The 24,213-nt window shown below is 39.0% G+C and overlaps 1 protein-coding gene across 1 annotated transcript in view; it reads right to left on the bottom strand.

Moving 5' to 3' along the window:
• Positions 1 to 23,861, bottom strand: part of RGS5 (regulator of G protein signaling 5) — a 53,552-nt gene extending 29,691 nt beyond the window's left edge. Inside the window, exon 1 of the mRNA XM_037825467.1 lies at positions 23,687 to 23,861. Coding sequence (XP_037681395.1) covers positions 23,687 to 23,730 — 44 coding nt within the window. The 5' untranslated portion in view covers positions 23,731 to 23,861. The remainder of the gene's footprint in view (positions 1 to 23,686) is intronic.
• Positions 23,862 to 24,213: the final 352 nt, after the last annotated feature.

Raw genomic sequence — 24,213 nt, 5'->3', positions numbered from 1 at the left:
GGGACAGGGGTTAATAACTGATTTTGAAAAACTTTAGTGGAGTATAAGGAAATATCAGCAGACAATTCAGGGCAATTATGGAACTGAAATTCTCAACTACCCAAGATCCTCTGAACATGGTGTCTTATCAAGATTAGCTCTCAAGGGCAGTGAGGAAGCAGGTGCCCAGTGATTTCGGTGGAGAGAGGATGAATCAGTTTGGCCTCTGTCCTCTTCCTGAATTAGCCTACTTCAATTTGAAGGAAAGAAAACCCATTCAAGCTCATGCTTCAACAGCAAATGAAGCAAGTAGTCTAATACAGCATGCTATCATGTTAAAATATATTTTTATGAAAAATAATTCACTAGTTAGTGAAGATGAAATACTTGATGGAATTGATAACATCAAGACTATGTTCTTCCTTCTACAGAACACACATTATAACCTCCCAACTCATGATGTCTCCTAATCCTTCCCTTCAGTATATTCTTTAAATGGCAAATATTTCCATTCCTGTGTTCAAACTCTTACCTCAACTGCGTCCAGATTAACATGTTGTTGGTCCCTGCCCCTCACGGGCAACCCGCAGTAAAGTCTCTTTGTTTAAATAAGCTAAATTTGTTTCATAGGGTCCCCATGGAGACAGAATAACCTGATCTTTTATAGCTTTTCCTTTTGCTCATCTATTTATTCAACAAATTTGAAATATGTTTATAGAATATCTACTATGTGTCATGCTCTAGTATATATTTTGAAATCCCCAGTGACTCAGAGACATGGTCCTCCAAAGGAGTTTATATTTTGGTTGGGAGAAACAAACACAAAACAAGGAATCAAAACAATGTAACATAAATTTTTTACTAATTGTAATTGCTACAATGTGACATTATGTATGTGCTTGTTAGTTAAGCTCCATGCCCTAATCAAGAATTCACATTTCAGTGGTGATCAGCTACTTTTAAGAAAGGCCATGCTCCAGAGATGGCTACTTGAGGCAATTCAGCTGTTCATATCTAGAGCAACATTAGATGTGTTTCCAATTAACAGAACACATGCTGGCAATGAGTTTTTATGGGTAGGCTTGTTCATTAGATAATGCACTCTCTTCCTTTGCAATTGGAGTTTATAAGTCATCTGGACTGATGGCACTATTGTGGAAATGCAACCCACCCTTTCCTTAAAAAGGCTGTAAGAATCTAATCAGCAGTTTACCCTTAGAGATGGGAGCTGTGGCTTGATCCCTAAATGGTCCAACCATTGATTCTGTGGTATCCTGTTGCCTGATGCCAACTTAAGGATAACAGAATCACACCTCAGAATATTATTGTGTCTGAGCAAACCTTTCAGACAAGGTGTAGTCACAACACAAAGAACTGAGACTCTATTGAGATTACAGAACAGGTTGTATATGCATTTTGTGTCTGCTTATTAATAAGTATTTGCCTCAATAAGTATGACACAATTGTTTTTCATTATATGTGTGGTGATCTTGCTTTCATAAGCTGGTAGTGAAGTTGTGGAGACATAATTATCACTCACCACTAACAATTAATAGTTACTGATATCTACCAAAAATTATCTTAGAGTTATACATAAGTAAATAGACATAGGCTAGTTTTCAGTAGACACTTACCATCCGTGTGACCTTATGTAAGTTATGTAGTATCTCTGGCCCTCAGTTCCATCATTGTAAAATGAAAATAATATTGGAAATTGCTATAAAAGTTTTCTTTGAGAAGTGCATGAGGTAATGCATGTAAAATTTAGCAGTGTGGCAAATAAATGGCACACAATATACGTTAGCCATCATCATCATCTTCTTCTTCTTCATCATCATCATCACTATCATTCATTTAACACTCATTTTACCTAGTATCACAGTTTGTAGCAGTTACCTTTAACTTCTGAGATATCAATATTATATTACATTAAGCTCATTTTCTCTTCGTTGGATGAACAGACTCTGTTACTTAAATCTTACTTTCCTGGTAAAATAACAAAGAAACTAAAGTGAGAAAAGAAAGTCAGAAGCAATTCCTGGTGACTCTATACTGCAGAAGGTAGGAGGGAAGCCAAGCATTAGAAGCCAGGAAGGTATTAGACTGCACATTAGTATCCAAATGATAAAAGTAAGGCCCTGCCTCACTTCGAGGCAGTGTGGAAAGATCTATCTTTGTGGATCCCTTTGCTCACTGTGGGTCAAATGCAGCCTGGGCTTGAGAAGCTTGCTATAGGCTGGATCTACTTGAAAATGCATTCTGTCTCCTGGGCATTTGGGTCAGAAATTTAGAGAAAAAACAGTGCAACAGGGTAACATTTGCTCTCTAACAGATCTGAATGTGGAAGACCATGTGAGGTCACCAGACTTTCATTTTAGTCATGCACTCCCTAAATCTAGGTGCAAGGACCCCACCTATAATGGCTGACTTCTCACAGCCAACAGACAGAAAAGAGGTAAGTTGTAGCAACTCTTAAAGGTAATAATAACTTATGTAAAATATGACTTAACTGAAGTTTTAATTCATGCTTTTCCTTACATATAGCTTTTCCTTTTACTTCCAACAGGGTATCCAAGCATTTGTGTTTCTTACCTCTGGGGGAGTAGGTTGTAGGGGCACAAGTTGATGTTAATTGAAGGTTGTCTTCTGTTTCTGGCCTTTGTTTTCCAAAACCCTAAACTCACTGTGGAGATATGTTGGCTTGTTCCCAAAGAGGACTGAGAGGCTACTGCTGTGGGAAAGAAAGAAACTGGAAAATAGAGAAGAAAAAGGGATAAAATCCTAGACACCCACACACACATCTTTGCAGGGCTCCAGGGAGGTGTCTGGGCCACAGAAGGGGACACTTATGTGGTGGCCCTAATAAGACTACAGTCTAAGCACCAGAGCTCCTGATTTCACCTAAGATGACACCAGGTCCAAGCATGGGGCCCTGGAGTGGCTTCCATGGACTGTGAAGCTTCAAATAATAAATAAATAAATAGCGGTGCATCCATTTAAAAATCAGTACATAAGTGTGACAGTAGTGTGAAAATGCTGCCACAGAAATAATTGCTTAAATTAAGACAGGAGACGTCAGGAGAATTTGCTAACCATAATGGTGATGAAACGATAGAAATAGTGAAAAATAAATGTGAAGTTTCCATTACTGAAGAAAAGTCATCAAGTAAAGACCAGCAACAAACTGTTTTGGATAACTGTTATATGATCACCTGGATATGTCTGGATGATCTCATAAGATACTCCCCAGATCTAGATTCCACTATTACAGCCTCAAGTGACATGTTGAATTGTGTTCACTCTCTTCCCTGTACTTGACAGAGAAAATGTCCAACTCCCAGTTGAGGCAAAAATCCTGTCTCAGGTTATGTAACTAGATGAGTTTGCAAAGCAACTATGATGCATGCTGAAATGCTGTTCCTAGAGAGGAGTGTTGAGTTCTTACCCAGAAATTCCAATTAATACCAAAACAAGATATTTTTCCTTAAAGGTAGGAGACAGTATAGCACAGGGGTTAAGAACATGGGTATTAGAGCCAAACTGCCCAGATTCATCTGACAACACTTGTGACTTTGGACCATTTTCCTAACCTTACCTTGCCTCAGTTTTCTCATCTGCAAAATGGAGATAATAATGGTACCTACATCTGGTGATTAAATGAGCTACTGTATGTAAAGCACTTAACATCAGTGCCTTACACATGGCAAGCACTCTATAAATGCCAGATTATTGTTATTAATTATTACTTACAGTTAGTTCTGTGCCAATAAGGGAAATGTTTAGCTTCTTCATAGAACAAACGTCAGCTCTCTACATAGGATATTATAACAATTGGAAGGAAATTTAGGGAAAAAAACAGTGCAACAGGGTAACATTTGCTCTCAACTAAACTTTATTTTTACCTCAGTCACTAATTTTCTGGGTGACCTTGAGTAAGTTGTTAAGTTCTCTTATCTTCAGTCAAAAAAAGATAAAGGAGGGAGGCAGGGAGGGAGTGAAGGAAGGAAGGAAGGAAAGAAGGGAGGGAGGGAACAAATTTAATGAAATTTGTTGTGAGGCTTAAATAAGCCAATACATTAAAATGTTTACAGTAGCACGTGGAACATAGTAAATATTCCATAAATGTTACTATTATTATTGTTGATACCATTATATTTGTTCTGCTATCCTTAACATCTATCACAGCACCTTGCACATGGGTGTTGTTTAATAAATCTCTGTTGAAAACAAGGAAGATAAAAGAAATGGAGAGGAGAGGAGAGGAAATGAGGATAGGGGAGGGGAAGGGATGAATGGAATGGAATGGAATGGAATGGAATGGAAGAGGCTCAACAAAGATCTGTTTGACCCACATGCAAGTTAAGCTCCATTCCAAAGTTTTCCACCTTGGAATAATGCTACCAATTCTAAAAGCATAGAGAAGATGCATTGCTGCCATCTTCGTCAAGATTACTCCTATGGAGTGACAAAGAAAGTGAGTTTGGGGGCCTGTGCTGCTGCCTAGCACAACTCAAAGTTACATTGTAATATTACTCCCTTGTGATGCTATTTTAAAAAGAGAAAGTATTGTTTTTTCCCAAGCACTGGCCACTCCCTCCTCAAGGATTCCCATGGAAATTGAGATATTTCCCATGCTTTTATGGCCTGTCTGACATACTCATCACTCAGAGTTGGTTTTTGAGGGCAATTAAGGAGACAGAGAAGGGACAAGATGGACAAGATAGAAGCAGTTGATTTCCCTTTGACCTTCAATTCCCCGTCTAATTCAAAATATTGTTGGCAGGATTGCTGGACTTTTGGCAATTCATTTTAGAAGCCATATAATGAATAATGGGAAAATGGTCCTCAAGTTGAAGAAGATAAAAATTTGTGCTTTATTTTGAGTTCCAAAGGCAGAAGGGTCAAAAGGAATTCCCATGAGAGCTTCTCTGGACACTGGAGTGACCCATAACCTTTGAGCATCTCCATGTCTGTCTGCTGTAAATTATAACGAGGGACATTATAGGCTGAAAGTTCTTAGTTGCAGATGGAACCTGCTTTTTCAGTCATTTTATCTACACTGTATTACAAAAGAAAGAAAAGGGGTGATAAAAAAAAAGTATTGGAGAAGGAGGGAAGCAAAGAGGAAGAAAGTAAAATGCATTGAGAATTTAGTAAACACTAGACCCTAGTGATAGAAATTTTAACATGTATTACATCACTTAATAAAAATTACAGTTCCCAAAACTTAATGTGTCCTCTCTCAGTGAATTTATGTAGTAGATACAAACTCATTATCTCAAATAATCAGACACTTGACCAACATTTGTCTTTGCCAAATTATTGAAAAGTGTTTGTGGAGTAAAATAATGACATCACAATGAGGAATAAGAGGACTGTTTCTTGTTTAAAGCATAGAATTGGATTTCAAACCATCTCTTCTCTCCTCCCCAAAATGTTGTAATAGTACCTTGTTATTTCCAGTATTTCTGTTTTCAACAACTGTCCATACATTGATTCATGCATGCATTTATTTATTCATTTATTTATCAGACTTTGATAGAACAACCACTATTTGTCAAGCACCACTAATGACACATTGCTCCTGACCTTAAGTATTCTCCATTTTATAATCTTATATATATGTATGTAGTTTGGGGGGATGTAGTAATGATATGTTGGAAACATCCCTAGATTGGATTAAGATACCAGGAGTTGAACTCTTGTATGTCTGACCTTGGGCCAAACATTTAACTTATCTGAGCTTCTTCAATGGCAAAATGTTGATGATATCTATCTTGCAGGGTTAGGATGAGAATCAAATTAACATATACTACCCAACCAAAGTTGAATCTGAGGAAAAACGAAGAAGGGATATGAATTACAAGGAACGTGAAAAAGTTCCATGAGAGTTCAAAGGGTGGAGAGAGAGCTTCTCCCTAAGGGGTAGAGTCCTAGAAACTTCTCCCAGGCATTCCTAATGCATTCCCTTATTTCTTCCTATGTGAGCGACAGGTCTGTCTTGTGGGACCCACACATGGAGAATTCAAGAACGGTGACTACCCCAAATTGTGTGGTTACTGGGAAAAGAGTTACTAAATTAGAGACCTGGACTCAGGGTGGGAACCGGGTTTAGGGACCAAGCAGATGGTCATTCTGTTGCCATACGAAAGATAAAACAGGCGTCTTTGGGCTGAGTACTCTAGTGCTGACAAAGGTAACCTTAAATGCTACGCAGCCGATACCTGCGCTCCACTTCCGCCCGCCAGGCGTGGCGCGCCCGCACCCCGCGCTCTCGGGACTCGGGGGCCCCCGGCACTGCGCGGGTGGCGCCGAGGCGAGTGGGTGAGGGGGCAGCTTTGGCCAGAGGCGCCGCCGCACCTGCCCAGGGCGAGGGTCTCAGAGCTGCGCACGCCCCCGTCCCCGAGCCGCTGCCGCCGGGCAGACGCTCCCCGGGCGCGGCATTCCAACGCCCCCTAGAGCCCCGCGAGGCTGGAAGCCTTGGGGAAACTGAGGCCCAGAGGCTCTCCAAGGTCACCCGACCCGGAAGAGGCAGAGTCTGCGCTTTCCACCGACCAAGCCCTGTGTAGCAGTTCGGGGCTCCCTGACTCGCCCTCTGGGGGGTACTGAAGACGACTGGGGAGATTTAGGTGCAAATAGGCTCGACCCGTTTGTCCAGCCGATGTCAATCTTAACGTCCAACACTAGGGCGACGCTCCAGCCGCAGGATTCCCGTGTTGCACCCGGAAGCGCACGTGGTGGGAGGCAAATGGCAGAATGCCAAGTAACACAGCCTGGTTCTATTTTGTGAAATAAAAAATACTGAGAAACGAAGATTATCACAAGGAGTTACATGAAAATATTAACACTGGTATTTTCTTAGGAGGATTTTAATTCTCTTTTTTATACGGTACTGTGGTTCATATGTCTTCTACAATACGTTTATTTTACCAATGGAAATCAGGGGAATGACTGAGAAGGGGCATGAGCAGCTTTCTGAGGTGAGAGAAATGTACTTCTGATATGTATTCATCCAAACTAATTGGTACATTTCAGATCAGAGCTGTCCACTCTTTGTGACGTATATTCAATTAAAAAAACAAAAAAAAAACAAAAAAAAACTGCATATGGTAAACATTGTTTCTGGTCAGCCTGTGACCCTACCTGTGGATCCAGTTTCCGAGGGGTGGACAACTAGAACTGAGCAGCACAAGATCCCCTGTGAAGGGACCTCTCACAGGTCCTCTCTGGGATACAGTTTCCAGGCTTTTCCTGCCTGCACCCATCCCTACCCCCCAGGGAGATCTTCTGGAAAACAGAATTACCAAATCACCGACTGAAACTTCCTCACTCAGAAAGAGCCTGGAATGTCCACCAGGCTGTCATCAGAAAGACAAACAATGAGAAGTGGTGGTCAGGCTGCTGCAAAACTGGAGCTCTCAAACATGGCTGCAGGCATGCAAAGGCCACAGATGTTTTGGAAAAGAGTTTGGCAGTTTTTTATATAATTAAACACAGAGTTACCTTACCATACAACCCAGAAATTTCACTCCGAGGAATCTACCCAAAAGAAAGAAAAAATGTCCACAAAAAGACTAGCCTGCAAATTTTCACTGCACCACTAGTCACAATGGCCCAAACTGAAAACAATCCAGAGGTCCAAAAACTGGTGAAGAGAAAGATAGGCTGAAACAGGAATGAAAAGGACCCAACTACCGATCCATGCTATAACACTATGGTAAGTGAAAGATGCCAGACACAAAAAGACAATTTGCATGATTTCATTTATATGAAATTTCTTTAAAATTCAAATCTCTAGAGACAGAAAGCAAATTACTGTTTGCCTAGGGATGGAGGTGGGAGTGAGAGCTACTGCAGGCAGACCAGAGGGGACTTTTTCAGGTGACAAAAATAGTTTAAAACTGGATTGTGATGATGGTTGCATAATTGAATAAATTTACTAAAAATTAAAAAAAAAATGCAAGTCAGAGATAATAAGAGATCATCAGATATAAGACAGAACAAGGGAGAAAAGACCTGAGGACTTGGGAAGGCATGGCCAGAAAGAGTGCAAAAGATACGACACAGAAAACAGGGGGAAACAATGTCTTCCAAATGGAAAAGTATTTAGTTAAAACTTTTTAGGTGGACTTGGCCTACACCTGAGAAGTTTTCACTTGCAATGGCAGATGAACTGTATGCAGGCGTAGAAGGAAAGAGGGAGCAGGTCACATGGCAGAAGTTATAGCTCCCACTGTGGGGTGCTGAATAATGGCCCCCAAAGAATTCCATGTCCTAATCCCCGGAACTGTGAATATGTTAACATAAAGGATCTTGAGATAAAGAGATTACCCTGGATTATGTGGGTGAGATCAATCTAACCACATGGGTTCTCCTCAGAGAGAGGCAGGAAGGTCTGAGTCAGAAAAGGCAAGGTGATGACAAGCAGAGGGAGAGAGATTGGAAGATGCTATGCTGCTGTTTTTGTTTTTGTGTTATTTTTAATGTTTTTATCTTGAAATATTTTTGAATTTACAGGACAGTTACAAAAATAATACAAACCCCATACATAGAACTCCAAATACCCCTACTCCCCTGCCCGAATAGGCAGATCCACCAATATCAACATTTTGCCACATTTGCCATAGCATTTTATCTATCTGTCTATCTATCTATCTATCATCTATCCATTCATTTTCTGAACACTTGAGTGTAGGTTGTGTACATCGTGCTTCTTGGAAACCCTACACCCATTATGCATTGATTCCCCACTCCCCCTGCTTCCTGCCCCTGACAATCTGTAGTCTAATTTCTGTCTCAGTGAGCTTGCATTATTCTACTTTCCTTGTAGTTGCCATTGATGGGGCTTAAATTTAATATCCTAAATCTGTAACAATCTCATTTCCTTTGAAACCAAATTAACTTCAATAGTACAAAAAAACTATATTCCAGTACCCCTCTGCCCCTTACCATTATGTAGTTCTTGTCACAAATTACATGTTTATACATTATGAGTCCAAAACCATTGATTATCACTACGTTTTGTGCATTTGTCTTTTAGATCCTTAGGAAGTAAAAAGGAGTTAAAAACCAAAAATACAATAGTACTGGCATTTGTAATTATCCATGTTGTAACCCATACTACAGATATTTGTGTATTCATGTGGCTTCAATCTATTGTCTAATGTTCTTTCCTTTAAATCTGCCGAAATCTCTTTAACATCTCTTTAGGGTTGGTCCAGTGGTGATGAACTCCCTTAGTTTTTGTTTACTTGGGAATGTCTTAATCTCTCCCTCATTTGTGAAAGACAGTTTTGCTGGATATAGAATTCTTGGTTGGCAATTTTGTGCTTTCAGCAGTTTAAATATGTCTTCACACTGCTGTCTTGCCTGCATGGTTTCTGATGAGAAACTGAAACTTAATCTTATTGAGGCTCCGTTCTATGTGACATGTTATATCTCTCTTGCAACTTTCAGAATTCTCTCTTTGTATGTGATATTTGACAGTTTGATTATGATACATCTCTGTCTGGGTCTACTTAGGTTTATCATGTTTGGAATTCCCTGAGTGCCTTGGATGTGTATATGCATGTCTTTTGCTAAATTTGGGAAGTTTTCAACCATTATTTCTTTGAATATTCTCTCTGCCCCCTTCTCTCTTTCTTCACCTTCTGGGACTCCCACAATAGTGCATCTATTGGTATGCTTGATGGTATCCCACAGGGTCCTCAGGCTATGTTCACTTTTCTTTATTCTTTCTTTCTTCTTCTCAGACTGAAGGATTTCAATTGTCTTTTCTTCAAGTTCTCTGATTCTTCTTATAAACTCCAATCTCTCTTGAACCCCTCTAGGGAATTTTTAATTTCTGTTATGGTGGTCTTCAGTTCTGTTTTGTTCATTTTCATAATTTTCATATTTCTATTGATATTCTTTTTGTGTTCATCCTGATTTCCTTTAGTTCTTTGTCCATGTTTTCCTTCAGTACTTCGAGTATATTTAGGATCATTTTGTTTTAATGTCTTTGTCTGGCATGTCCCAGGTCTGGTTCTCCTCACTGATGCTTTCTAATGCTTTCATCTTCTTTGCCTGGGCCATCACTTCCTGTTACTTAGTATGTTTTGTAACCTTGTTGAATCCTGGACATTTTAATGTGTTATTGCTAGAATTTACACTCCGAGATGTCTATTTCTTAAGCTTATATCTAGCTAATATCATGACAGAGCTTTATTTGATTTTCAGGAGCTGCCATCTACTTGCTGGCAAATTCTGGAATTGCAAGTCCTTTAGGCATCACCAGAAAAATTGGCCATACATACATACTTACAGAATGTGCATAAGAGTTATTCTTCCATATCCTTCCATAACTGGGACTAGGGATCTGCACTGGGAGTTTGGGCCAGCTCTGCACTAAGCCTGTGAGGGGTAGAGGAGGGACAAGACAGGGCACCACGAGATCCCGCCACTTTTAAGTAGACTTTTCCTTGATTTGACACTCTCCCTGTTACTGTAGTCCTTTAACTGTTTTCTGGAGCTTTGAGAAAGACGTTTCTGCCAGTTCTTGCTGGCTGTTCAAAGCTTCTGTGGGGGAACAGAGCTCTGAAATCTCTCACTTCAGCTTCTTGAATGGGGCAGGCCACCTGTGGATCTGTTGCTGTTTTTCTACACTACTGGTTTTGAAGATGAAGGATGGGACCATGAGCCAAGGAATGCATGTGGCCTCTAGAAGGTAGAAAAGGCAAGGAAGAAAACAGACTCTCCCCTGGAGCTCCCAGAAGAATGCATCCCGTGGACCTTTTTTTAGATATCTGACCTCCAGAACTAAATGGGAATAAACTTGTATTGTTTGAAGCCACTAAACTTGTGGTAATTTGTTACAGCAGCAATAAAAAAAAAATACACCCTCTATTACTATTATTATTATTTTAGACTTGGCTAACTATGGAAAATAAACTGAAAACCAGTGAGACTGTTCTCTGATCCTCATTCTACTGTTTTATTTTCGGTTAACAGACAATTCTTTTAACCTTTAGTGAATAATCTTTTTTTTCAATCTTTAGCTACCTAAATTTCTTACCCTGGACCAGCTATTTACTCCAATCTTGCTCCTTATCTCCTAGGCCCAAAACTTAAACTGGACACAGTTTCCTAGCTTAACCATGACAAATATATGGACTTCATTTTTATGGTATGTGCTACCCATAAATTTCTCCTGGAGTCTTGCATATGCGAGCCATAGCTTTGTTTTTTTTTTGTTTTGTTTTGTTTTTTAATTCTTCAATTTTTAAAAGCGAAAGCAATTACAAGAAAAGAAAACAATTCATTCAGAGGGCTTGTGTGGGATTACAAATTTCTTCATGTGGCCCTTCTCTGAGTTTAACCACCAAGGACTTTGAGAGATGGCAGGTGTGAGTAACCCTGGTGAGTGTTCTTTTCACCATATCAAAACCGAGTTAAAAAAAAACGCATCAGCTGAGAATGACAGCAGAGGGTGGGAGGGCTGAGGACCCAATTTTCATTTCCCAGGCTAGTGGAGAGTAAAGAAATGTGGTTCTAAAACTAAATGACGAAGGAAAGAGACTCTTTCCAACCTTATCTGATGGCTTCTGCCCAAAGCAAGGAAGTGTTGTGGAAAGCGTTGAGTGGTGAAGATGCAGGAAGGGACTTCAGGAGGAGGAAGGAAAAAGTAGCACCCCTCGATAAGAGGGGACCCCTTTCCTATTCAGGAGATAAAGGGAAAGCCCTGAAAGAATTCCTCACCAAAGACCAATTTCAGAGGGGAGCAGAAGGGTAATCTATTCTTCAGACGAAGGTGGTGGTGGAGAGTGGGGAGGATGATGGCTTGAAAGGGGGTAGTCACTTAAGACTTAAAAAAAGAAACTAGGGGGTGCAGATGAAGCACCCCCACACACCCAGCAGTAGTCCCACAGGCTGCGACCTGAAACCTTCCCATCTGTTCTAATACGCCACCCCAATCTGGAGGGCTGTTATAGGGAGAGAAGGAAAGAGGAAGGTAGAAGGGAAAGGGTGAGAAGGCAGAGACCCCAGGCCATGTAATCAGTAGCAAGGTGATCGTATGATGCATCTTTTCATAGTTGAGTTAGATGTGCCCCACCAGTTATGATGGAAACCAATTTAAATATACTTTCTTGATCCCAGAAGTTCAACTACATGGACGGTGGTTACACTTGACAGTATGATTTTTTATAGTACAACTCACATATTTCAAATGACAAAACAGTATCATTTATAGTATTTTAAGATAAAATGCCTTTGAAGGGGAGCTTCCTTTCCAGTGCTTTGAGGTCTACAAGATGTATCTAGAGAATTTACAACTGTGGAAAATGAAGACTGCTTAAATTGAATGGGGGTGGGGAGAGGGCCTATGGTTTTTCTTCTTGATTAATTGCTGTAACACTGTCCTTCAGGCGGCTCAGGGAGTTCATATTTTCTTTAGATATCATTAGGTGCCAAAGTTCTTGCAGGACAACTTTGATAGTGTATGAATTCTGCCATTTTGCTAGCACTGATATGGTTTTTGGGTGCACCATTCCATTAGAACTATTAACTCCATTCATATTAATTTTTGTTACAAATCTTATAAAAGGGGGGATGTTTCTGGGTATTTAGGTCCACATTCTATTTTAAGGCTCTATATTTGATTTTCATAAATCGTCTAAGCCTGTGGTAGCTGCCATCTTGCATTGCTGTTGCTCAAAGGCTGGCCCCTAAGTCATAGCTTTTTAAAAAAATTCTAGTAATCATTAGCAACACATAAATCTAAATTTACCATGTACAAATTTTCTCAAGAAGGTCAGGATAAAGGGTTTTGAATTGACACCATCTAAGAATTCCCAAAAGTGAGGGTTGGAATTCAGTGGAATGAACTCATCACCAACTGCTTAAAAGAACTTGCCTTCCAGGTGAACATATTATGTTAATAGTCCAGTTATCCTCTCAGTGCCTCAGGCTCAGCTGTGCTGTGCTCCTTCCTCCCCTTTTCTCCCCCCACTCCCCATCCCCTGTCATCCAATCTAATTTACTTCCTAATATTTCTTGCATTTGAGTCTCATTCCTATGTCTCCAGTCTAGTGCTATAGAGAGATGAAGATAGTACTTGATGATGTCCAGTTCCCTGTTCTAGATAGACATTCTGAGACATGGCTGCAAGTTTGTCCCAACCAGGAGATAACATGTCCAAGAACTAACTCCAGCATTTCAAAAGACTGGTGAGAAAGCACACAAAAATGAGAAAGCACACATTTCTCAGCTAACCAAATGGTTTACTTAACACAAATGATGCATAACCTTATTTAGTGTTCACAATAATCCTATGAGGGAGGGATTATTGTTAGCTCCAATTTGCAGATGATAAAACCCAGTCACAGAGAAGTTAAGTAGTTTTCCTAAAATTTCCCAGTAAATGATAATGGTGGGATTCCAACCCAATCTCATTTCATCTCCTGGGCTCCTAATTATTGTGCAATATCACCTCTCTCATGTTTCTCAGAAATTCTGATTGGCAACTATATGCATTTGGTAAATAGGGAAAAATTAATTTCTTATTAATGATTAACCTGTTTCATGGTCAAAGCCTTTTGAAATATTGTATTTACAGAAGAATATTTTAAAGTGAAGACATTAGAAACCACTAATCTAGAGACTCCACAAAATTATGGATATATAATCCAAAAGTCACAAATAAAAGTTCATCTGATAAAATGAAATGGTGATATGTAAATCCAGAGAGCTTGCATTAGCTCCAACTCTAATTAGCTATGTGACATTGCACAAGTCACCAAAATTGTTTGGGACCACTTTTCTCTTCTATAATAGAAAGGGTTGTTCTGTTACCCTAATCCTATTCTTGCAGTCCATGATTTCAGACTAGAGAAGAGAAAAAAATAATCACATTCCATGTAAAAGAGCAGAACTTATCAACTCAATTCAATAGACCTTATAGAGTGCCTGTGCAATCAGCATTGTGCTAGGCACTCATTCCTAGATCATCACAATTGTCTTTGCTATTCTTGTCTTTTTCATGCTCTTTAACCCATGCCCATTTAATAAAATATGTTCCTCAAGTGGCTAATGAAAGTTACATATTCCTTTCACTCAGCTGAAGTCCAGCCATCTTTACTCAAATTTCAGCATGATTACAAACATCAGGCCCCAGTCTGGATCAGGAAAAGAGAGAAAGACTGAGCTATACTTTGCGGATCTGAAAGATGAAAGACTAGAAGGCTATTTTTTTTTTTTAAATTAAGGTCTTTTATCCTCAAAGGAAAATTCTGAGAAAATCCCAATTTACAGAGGGTTTTTTCTTCAATATTGCCAGCTAAAAAGAAAGTGTAAAATGTAAAATATGAAGGAAGGAGACACATATTTGCATAAGAAGGAAAAAACATCAATCTACATTCATTTTTTTAAAGCAAAATTGCTTCTTTCTACAGGATTAGCCACATTTTCCATTTTTCTGCAGGAATCTATGATTTTAACAACCTATCTTCTTTCTAAGTCACAAAAAACTCAGGGTTGTATAACTGTGTGTTTTTGTGCATGTGTGTTCAAGTGACATAATTGTTCTGGACTTGGGGGATTCAGAAGCAAGGTATAAGACTCAGGATACTTGTTGTCCAGAAAGCACCAGCACCCTATCCTAGATAACAGGTTTTTCTGAGTTCTTTAGTGTGATGACAGCATTGTTGACCTTGTCCCAAAACTGCACAGGACACTCAGTCCCACACTGCTGTTGACCCAGGTATATCTTGTGAACTATCACTTAAGACAAGTTGCAAAAATGTAGGAAGTTGCTTTTGTAATAGAACATATTTGTTTTAGTCTGCTAGGCTGCAGGAAATGCAGATAGTGTGAAATAGGTTGTCTTTTACATGGGGATTTATTAACGTACAAGTTTACAGTTTTGAGGCTGAGAAAAATGTCCAAATCAAGGCATTGTGAGGCAATGCCTTCTTCCCAAAGACCACCTGGTGGTGGTCTTGGACTCCTCTGTCACATGGCAAGGTACCTGAAGGTATCTCCCTTCTCTTCTGGGTTTCCTTGCTTTCAGCTTCTTGTTTCTGTGGCTTTCTCTCCTTCTGAGTCTTTCTCCCTGCTTCTGTGGCTTTCTCTCTTTGTCTGAATTTCATCCTCTTAGAAAGGATTCCATTAAGAGGATTAAGACCCACCCTGAATGAGGTGGGCCATATCTTAAGAACCCACTCACCCAAAGATCCTACTAATGGGTCCACACCCACAGGAATGGATTAACTTTAAAAACATAATTTTCTGGGTCCATTCAGCTTCAAAACAACACAATAGTGATTCTTTCTAAACTTCCTAAATCCCCATAGACAAGTGTCTTATCAATAAGCAAATGTTCTGCACCAGAAGATGTCAAAAATGATGGCTTGACCCAAAAGGTTTCATAGACTTCACTGATAATAATAAGTATGGGGTAGAGCACTTCACATTTTTCAAGTGCTGTGCTTCTTGTTGCACCACTTCATCCAGTCTAACATAAAAGTTCCAGCATGTTTCTAGAATGTAGAGTTTTAAGGACCTGAGTGGGTGTGGAAGCAGTTGGGAAGGGGAAAGGAAGATGTGGAGAATACAGAATAATGGTCTGCGTGTCATTTACTATTCATGCAACAAACATGAGTATCAAGTATCTACTGCCCAAAGCATTAAGATGGTGCTTGGTTGAATCCTTTAAACCCTGAAATGTTTTCTTTTTTGAAGGAAAAAAAGTGGCAGGCTGACTAATTCTATCTGAACATGCCAACTTAATAGAATTCCTTGCAAAGATAGACCCTATCTGGACTTTACAGGAACATTATGATCAGGGTAAATAGACCCAAAGGCCTGTGTGCGTTAGCTGTGCAAGCACCCTATGATTAGGTTGACAGCACCTACAGGATTTTCCAGGAAAGACCCAATTTTTAATGCCCAATCTAGAGGCAAACAGTATATTTTGATTCTGGTTGGAAACTGCAATTGCTGTGCATATGCCTGATGTGAGTTTAAATGGTCAGAAGCAGTCTTCATTACCACTCCCCAAAATTCTGAGTATTCCAGAATCTACCCAGCTGGTGCTTGAAAACTGGCTAATTATGTAAAGGCCTAGAGACCCTGATTCACCTTTTTCATTCTAGCCTCAAGGATGGAAACTCCCTGTTAAAGCAAAGGACAAATATCCCAGAAGGGTAGCATTCAGAAGGACTCAGTTGGGCCACCCTTTCCATTGGCTAAAGGAAAATGTGACATAGCATGGAAACTGGTTAACGGTGTCACATGCCCCAAGTCAGATGAATGTTTGTTAACTTTTTCCTCTATGCACTGAAGGAACTTACACTCTTGAGACAAGAGGGAGTGAAACTAGCTATAAATAAAATGCATGAATAGACTATTAGAATTCATGATCTATCTAATTAAAGATTGCACATTTTTTAATTGATTCTTATTTCACATCCAGTTTGTTCCATGAACCTCCTATATGATTTAGGATGAGATGTAAAATTAGAAAGAAAATGGACTATTTCCTCAAAATAGATGATTTCCAAATTCAGAATAGTAAAGTGACGGAGCTAGAAGGAATGTAGAAGATCATGTAGTTGATTTACCTCATCATCCGAGCGTGAGGCCCAGAGAGGGCAAGTGACTCCTGACTCACCCTACATAAGTTAGTAGAGCCAAGGTTCCAGCTCAGGGCACCTATAGCCCCACCCAGACCTTTTCCCGTGTGTTATAAAGCATCTTATATTTTTAAATGCTGTATTCTACAAATGAATTGTAAAGAAGACAAAAAGACAGGACACTGTCTTAACCACTTTCTTTTCACCTCTTTGGTAAGGGAGGGATTCTGCCTTGGGTTATGAGGATGGCCAAATACACATCACTAACACTGGTCAGATGAGATCAATAGCAGTTAATTTGTCACATATACTCACAGAGCAGGGGAGGATGTGCAGGTCCACGAGGATTGTACTCGGGAATGGAGTCAACAAACAGGGTCCGTGAGAGGAAGCTTTTAAGTATCAAGAAGATGGGAGCCCCCTGAATCCTATAAGAGGATGTGGTTGATTTGTTTGAATAATTCCATGGGCTGGCAGGGAACTGAAGCCTGCTTCTCGGGGATGAGCAGGAACTGCCTCTGGTCCATTGAATAGGGAGGGTTGTTTGGCTGGGGAATTAGCATTATCCTCAGGTGAGGAGTGGGGAGGCAACTTGTGGTTAGATCATTCGAGGCCTGCCCGGATTTACCAGATGTCAAAGCAGCACATAGTACTGAGACTTAATGTTAGGCCTTACACCACAAAACTTATGCATTATGAGAGATTTAAGGGACACTCAACCAATCTCAATGTTTGGACTTTGTCTGGACCTTGATTCAAAGAATCCAACTGCAAAAAGACTGCTGAGGATATTGAATATATACTGATGATTTACTGGTATTAAAGAATCATTGTTAATTTTTAAGTGTGATAATGACTTCTAATGAGTTTTTTTATGTTTTTTGTTAAGTTGGTATGTTTTTTTTAAGAGATACATACCAGAATAATTATGGATGAAATGGTAAAATGGTAAAAATACTGTGCTATTATAAAATTCATCTTTATTATTTAAGTAAAAGATGAGGTTATAATGAGGAAGGATAAATAGAAATAAACTTTATCAAAGGCCTTGACACATAATTCAATGGCTTAAATGATGATCTCCTGACCACCTACAAAGAGGAAAAGAGGAATGGAAGGGAATTAATTCTTTAATAGGGGTGTACCTATTAAAAACAGTCGCATTATACATGCTATGTCATTTATTTCTTATAGCACCTCTCCCCAACCAGATAAATATCCTCATTTTACAGATGAGGAAATTAAGCTCAGAGAGGATTAGTGATTTTCCCAAAGTCACACAGCTAAGAAGTAGCAAAATAGAGTAATGACCTCCATGTTCTTTCTATCTTACCACATAGCAATTCAAGTAAGTGCCTTGGTAGGCAATATGCTAATTTAAGGCAGGGGACACACATCCATCCTTACCCTGGTTTTTCTTTTGTATACCTAAAACTGTAATGTTAGGAGTAACTTTTTCAGGCAGTCAAAAACAAGCAGGCTTTCACTGTCTTTACCCTCTTGAGGATTCAGCTTTTAAAATATAGTCCAGGTCCAGAACTGACTGGAATTTTAACAGAAGAAAGAGATGGGAATCTCTTATCTTCTGGCCTCCAGACATTTTCTGGCTTATGTTACTAATGATTGATCCTGACTGAATTAATTACAGTTTAGCTCCTTTGCTTTCCGGCCAGCAAAACAGGCAAAACCTTGGCCCCAGAGATATAAATAAACTTCCTCCCTAGGTATCAGTTACTGCATAATAGTATGTAGTCCTTGCTAGAGGAGGAGAAACAAGTAAGATATCCTTTCAAGGACACTTCCAAACTTAAAATTCTGGGATCAAAAATGTTACGAATTGATGTCTAGTGATTCTACATAGCCCAGACTAAATGAGAAGAAAACTAGAAAGAGGCAGTTAGTTAGAATACAGAATAATGAATTTAATTAATTAAATTATATGTAAATAACTGCATGAAAAATAGCTGAAGCTATACAATTTCTTCAAGTCCACCAATAACTAAAGGCACATGATCATTAAAAACAAAAGATGACTCACCTCTACCTGTTGAGGTTCTCATCCACATTTCTTCCTTTCCTGATGTCCCCTTCTATACTCCCCCAGCAATAATCCCTCTTTATTTATCAATAAACACTCTTTATCCCATTGTAGCCTACAATGTCATTGCTGATACCATTCTTGCCAATCACTTAGGAAGCAGAGAAAGCACCAGACCAAATTGGGAGCAGTGCACTTGCTGCAAATCCATTTGTACATTCTTTCAACAAAATATTTATTGAGTATCTACTATATGCCAAGTATAAATTGTCTTTCCAGTAATTGAATTTTTTATGCAAGAGGGAGAGATCTTTCCCCTGAACAAACCTCTTCAGAGTCTTTGGAGTCAGGAATGGAGATGCACTAGACAAGTTATAAGGGAACAACGTGCAGAAAATGCTACACAGGAGGGAATAATGCTGGTTGACTGCGACTGGAAATTCTGGAAGCTTCTTTATTACCTGCCTGTAAGACATAAGATGGATTGTGCAAAGCTGCCATAACATCAACCAAACTTTCTCTACCCTCTCACTTTGTGCCTTTGCCCTTGACCCGAAATGTGCCCCCTCTCACTCCTCTTCCCATCTAGACCTGACTAACGCCTTTATCCTTTAAGACTTAGTTCAAGCATTAGACTGTGTAACTTTTTGCGAAGACTTGCCTGACCACCAAAAACTCTATGAGGCCAGCCTCTCCCATTCTGTGCTTCTCAGGACTGTGTATTTATTCCTTCATAGTGGAATGCAACACCATGTACTCATTGCTTTCTTATGTATCTCCCTTTACTGTCATTCCCTTGAGAGCAGAGCCTGAGACTTTCACCCTATGCCCAGGCAATGTACTGATGCTGAGATTGGAAGGACAAAACAAAAATAATCAACACTGCTTCATCAGTAAGACTAAAATAAAGTTTTTCTTACTGACCCCACCACAAAATTTTATTAAATAGTTCACTCAATTCCTTGACATTACAAAGTTTCTTTGCAATACTTTCAATTTATATCACTAGACTATCAGCTATAGGTAGCTTCAAATTCACATTTATTCCCAGCAAACATGATCCTAAACCCAACCAGAGCCTCTGAAACTATCTTTTTAAGCTTCTTTGAAGATATCCTGCTGACTGATGAGAGACTGAGTTAAAATTTGTTCAAGCTAATTGCTGTAGTCTTTAATTCACATGATACTTTTTTTTTCCACAGTTGGCCCAGTGATATGCTCAGAAGCCTTTGGAAAAGGCTATCCTTACTCAACCCTGCAGACCTGGGAGCCTTAGCCCACTGTTTAGTGCTTACATGTGACTTAACAACTTTAGAAGACGATTAATTGATCAGTGGCCCTGCTTATTAGTGCCTTTTTTCCTCCAAATTTTCCATACTTAGTCTCACATTAATCAGAGAAGATAGATGAACATTGAATGTTTAGTAAAATAGTAGTAAAAAAACAGAAAGTCACTTTCTTCACTTATTTTATACAGTTTCTGAAATTCCCAGCATTGTCACACACTTGAAGTAGCCAGAAGCCTCCTGTGTAAGCTGTGGATTAAATGTATTATGCTGCTAGATGACTTTATAACTTTAAGTCACAATCAGATCTATGCAAGACCTCTAAAGGGGTAAAAGACTTATGACACTTTAGGAGACTGTGAAACAGGTACTAATGGTAGTCAACCCTGATGAACAAAAATAATAGTAATTGTACTGGTAGCTTTATGTTATAGTGACAATTTTTTAGGAATCATAATAACAACCACTATTATTTCAGAATACTTCCATGTTTTCCAAAAAGCAATATTTACTTTAAAAATTAAGCTTTTTTGGAGAAACTCCAGAGGCTATGAAAATAACACAAAATTTCAAAAGAAGCCTAAAATTCGAAGTTGAAATTCACTCATAAAAATAAGACCTTCAGTTGACTCAGATCCTTCCCTTTCCATTGACTGGAAGATGCTGCACATACTGCAATCTCATTTAGGGGGTTTCCATAGGGGAGATGGTAGAAATTGTGTGGCAGTAGCCAATCATTGCTCAAATGTTTGATTATTTGTCTCATTAAATATGTAAAAATATTCTGAACTCTACTCTGAATTTTAATGAGCAAGAGTGTTAAACATCTAAATAAATAAATGAGCAACAGCTCTCTACAAATATGTCAAAGTTGATTCTGGCTTAATGCTTCCCTAAAAACACTGAGAAAAGGATATCCCCCAGGATTAAAGTTCTCTTTACATGAAGAAATTATACTTCTTATAAACTGCATAGGTTGTTTCTGCCACAGCTCAGTGGTTTCAGCAAGGGGTTGGATGGATCCTTAGTGGTTATTACTGGACACTTCTACTCCCAAACTTTTAGAGAAAAATAAATTATGAAAAAGTTTCCTTTCATCACATCTCTCTAGCCACTAAAACCAAGTGTATCTCACTTCATTTAATTATGTTACAACTGGAAAGGATGTTAGAGAACATCTAATTCAACTTTCATTTATTAAATAAGAAAATGAAGTCCTAGGGAAGTGAAGTAACTTGCTCAAAGTCACAAATAAAGATAATGACAAAAATGAGTCTGCTCCTTATTCCTTAACCGGTGTTCTTCCCACTACGATAAACGACAACTTGTTAATCTGATTGTTGTAAATCAAATTCTAATTCCAATTTGATCAAGAAATTGCAATTTAACTCTTCAGCAAAACTTTCTATTAAAAAAAGACTCGTTTGGTAATGCATATTGTTGCCCTAATTTATTTTAGAATAATTTTTTAAACATCTATTTTTCTAAGCATCGAGGCAAACCCGTATTCCTGTTACAGCACAGAGAGAAGAAATGAAGGGGTGGGGAACCTGTAGAGGGGATGATGGTGAGAGACTAAGAAGGCAGGTTAGGAAAACAGTTATTCATGTATCATTTGTCCTCTAGAATAAACAATCTGAGTTATTTGATCAATGATCCTTTCCATGAGTATGTGCTAATAGCTACACAGCCCCATAATTCCCTTTCTCCAGAACACTCCTTACAGGCAGCATGGTAATTGGAAATATGACTGTGTTTGCAATGGTAACATATCATGAAAAAATATGTACTAGGAAAATAATTGCAGGATTCTACCAGTTTCCAGTAAATCATAAGGTTCAGGCAATCTATACAGAAAAGTTTGCTCCTCAACCACTCTTTAATATTTTGCATGAACATTAGTTATACCCTGGAGTGTAAAAAATTACTGTGCATTAAAAGAGGCATAGGGTATTTCAATATTGATGTTTATAGTGAATCAGATCTAAAGCAACAATAGGAAGGAGTGAAAGAAAAGTTCCATTCACATGTCTCAGTGAACAGTATACACATTTACAAGAACAAGAAAGGGAAAATTAGTAACAATATCAAACTTTCAACAAATATTTACTGATTACTGAATAGGTTATAGGCAGCATGTCATAACATCACATACTACCTGGCAGACTTAGTTACAATCATTCTAAAGTTAATTGTTCACAATTTAATTCAATAGGATGCATCTACTGAATGAGAGTATACAATAATTTCAAATAATAAGTGGACTATAGACCTCTATTAAAGTTGTTGAGAAAGACAAATTGGAATTCCCATACTTGAAAGAAATGAAAAAGGGAATCATTGCATCTCATCTTACATTCAAGGAACTTTAGGTGCTGCCTGCACCCCCACCCTTTGTCCTGTTTCTTAGCCTTTTTCTCAGAATAGGTCAGAGGTAGTGATAGGCTTGGAGAAATAGTATCCAGCAATAAAACCAGTCCTCCTTCCCAAGGCCGGTCCAATGCACCATTTTGCCCCATAGTTACAATCTAACCACTAACGTTTAAATGCAATTATGTGCATCTTTTAAAATAATCTGTGCTTTTGACAGTAGGGATTAAGGGTAGGCTTTATTTTCAATCTCTAGGAAACAAATTCCTAAACTACAATGTTACCTCTTTAAAAATCATTTTGAGGTTATTTCTAATAATAGGGTGGAAGTCATTAAAAAAGAGAACCTAAGCTTATAAGAGGTAACAGAAGTCATAGGTGGCCCATTAAACAGCACAACCATCTTTGACAAACATTGCCAGTGTCTTTAGAGACAGAGTCAGATTGCATAAAATTCAACCTTGTTTCTTTCAAATCATGAGGAATTAGGCTAACTTTAATAAAATCCATTCTTAGGAAATAAGACTAGCAGAAGCATCCCTACCTCTCTGTATTAGGTAGGATTATTGGGCTAAACTGTCTAATAAGTCAGATATTTGCTTTTCTTCTGTTTACTTAAAGCCTAGATACCCCAGATTCCCTGCAGAATACTGCCCAGCCTAAGTATAACCAGGAAGCCTCAAAGGTGTAGCTCTGTTTACCTAAGAAAGAATGCTAGTGAATAAATAACCTCAATGTCTAGAGGGTCTTTTTCTTCTGTCCATCAATCCTGTAACTTCTAGCTAATGGGGTCAGGCTACAAAGAACAGTGAGACATCCCCTCTGTCTCACTGCAACTCTGCCTTCTTTTCCCAGTCTGTGTACATTAATAAAAGTTAACATTTATACAGTTTCGCCATGTGCCAGACACTCTTCTGAGCATTTCATATACATTAATTCATTTGATCCCTCATAACTGGCCCATGCAGTAGATAAGGTATTTCCATTTCACAGATAAAGGAACTGGGATACTGAGAGGATAAATATATTGCCCAGTGCCACAGATTGTACGGTGTGGAGCCAGGATTCAAACACAGGTAGTTTGATACTAGAATCTACACTCTTAACCATATATTTTTGACTTTGAATAAGCACCTTTGAAGAAGTGATGCTTTGCATATTACATAATGTATGAACTATTCCCTGTTGTATCAACCTCCCAACTTGTATCTTTCAAAATTGTTGCTAAAGTCCACCTCTGCATTGTTAACAGAGAAGAGATAATTCCCAGTCTACAATCAAGCACCTGCTTCACCTCAGTTTAGCAACAAATTGCAGTGGTCCCCTGATGCCTCTGAATAATCCTCCTGAATCAAGATTCTCCATATCTCTATCTCTTAACCCAAAATAACTTGATTTCTCACCTCTCCAGGCACGAGTGGGGCAAAGCTGCAAGTCCTTTGCACATTTTGGCAAGTGGTTGAGCGCCTCAGCTTTGAGCAAAGACTCTTAATAGCAGAGTGAGTCTTTGAAAACTTCAAAACTGTCTGGGTTGTCTTTCACTCAGAGGAATATATAGAGGCTCTTTCCCAGCCCTTTGTAGCTCTTCGGACCAATCGAGAGCCTCAGAGGAAACTGCAGTTATGCGTGCGGCAGAGGCTGGATTTCTTTCTCTGCTGCAGGCGCTGCTTCAGTGTTAGGCTTTCAGCTGCTCTTATCAAAACACTCTCTTGCTTATTTTGCCAGGCGAGGGTTAGACCCTGAGTCATGCACAGATGGGTCCTGTTTTAACTTGTTATCTCTGGCCAACCACGGAGAAAATGTGGGCTTTGTTACAAAGCAGAGTGCCTCAAGCCACTTCAGATCTGTCAAAGTTATAGATTGTTAGGGTGGAAGGGCCCTTAGAGATCACTTAGTCCAACTTTGTTTCCGTGGAGGAGACTGCACTCAG

Source organism: Choloepus didactylus, chromosome 2 (genome assembly GCF_015220235.1).
Source record: "Choloepus didactylus isolate mChoDid1 chromosome 2, mChoDid1.pri, whole genome shotgun sequence".
Taxonomy (NCBI): domain Eukaryota; kingdom Metazoa; phylum Chordata; class Mammalia; order Pilosa; family Megalonychidae; genus Choloepus; species Choloepus didactylus.
The sequence above is the reverse complement of the archived record's forward strand: the minus strand, read 5'-3'. Positions and strand labels throughout refer to the sequence as shown.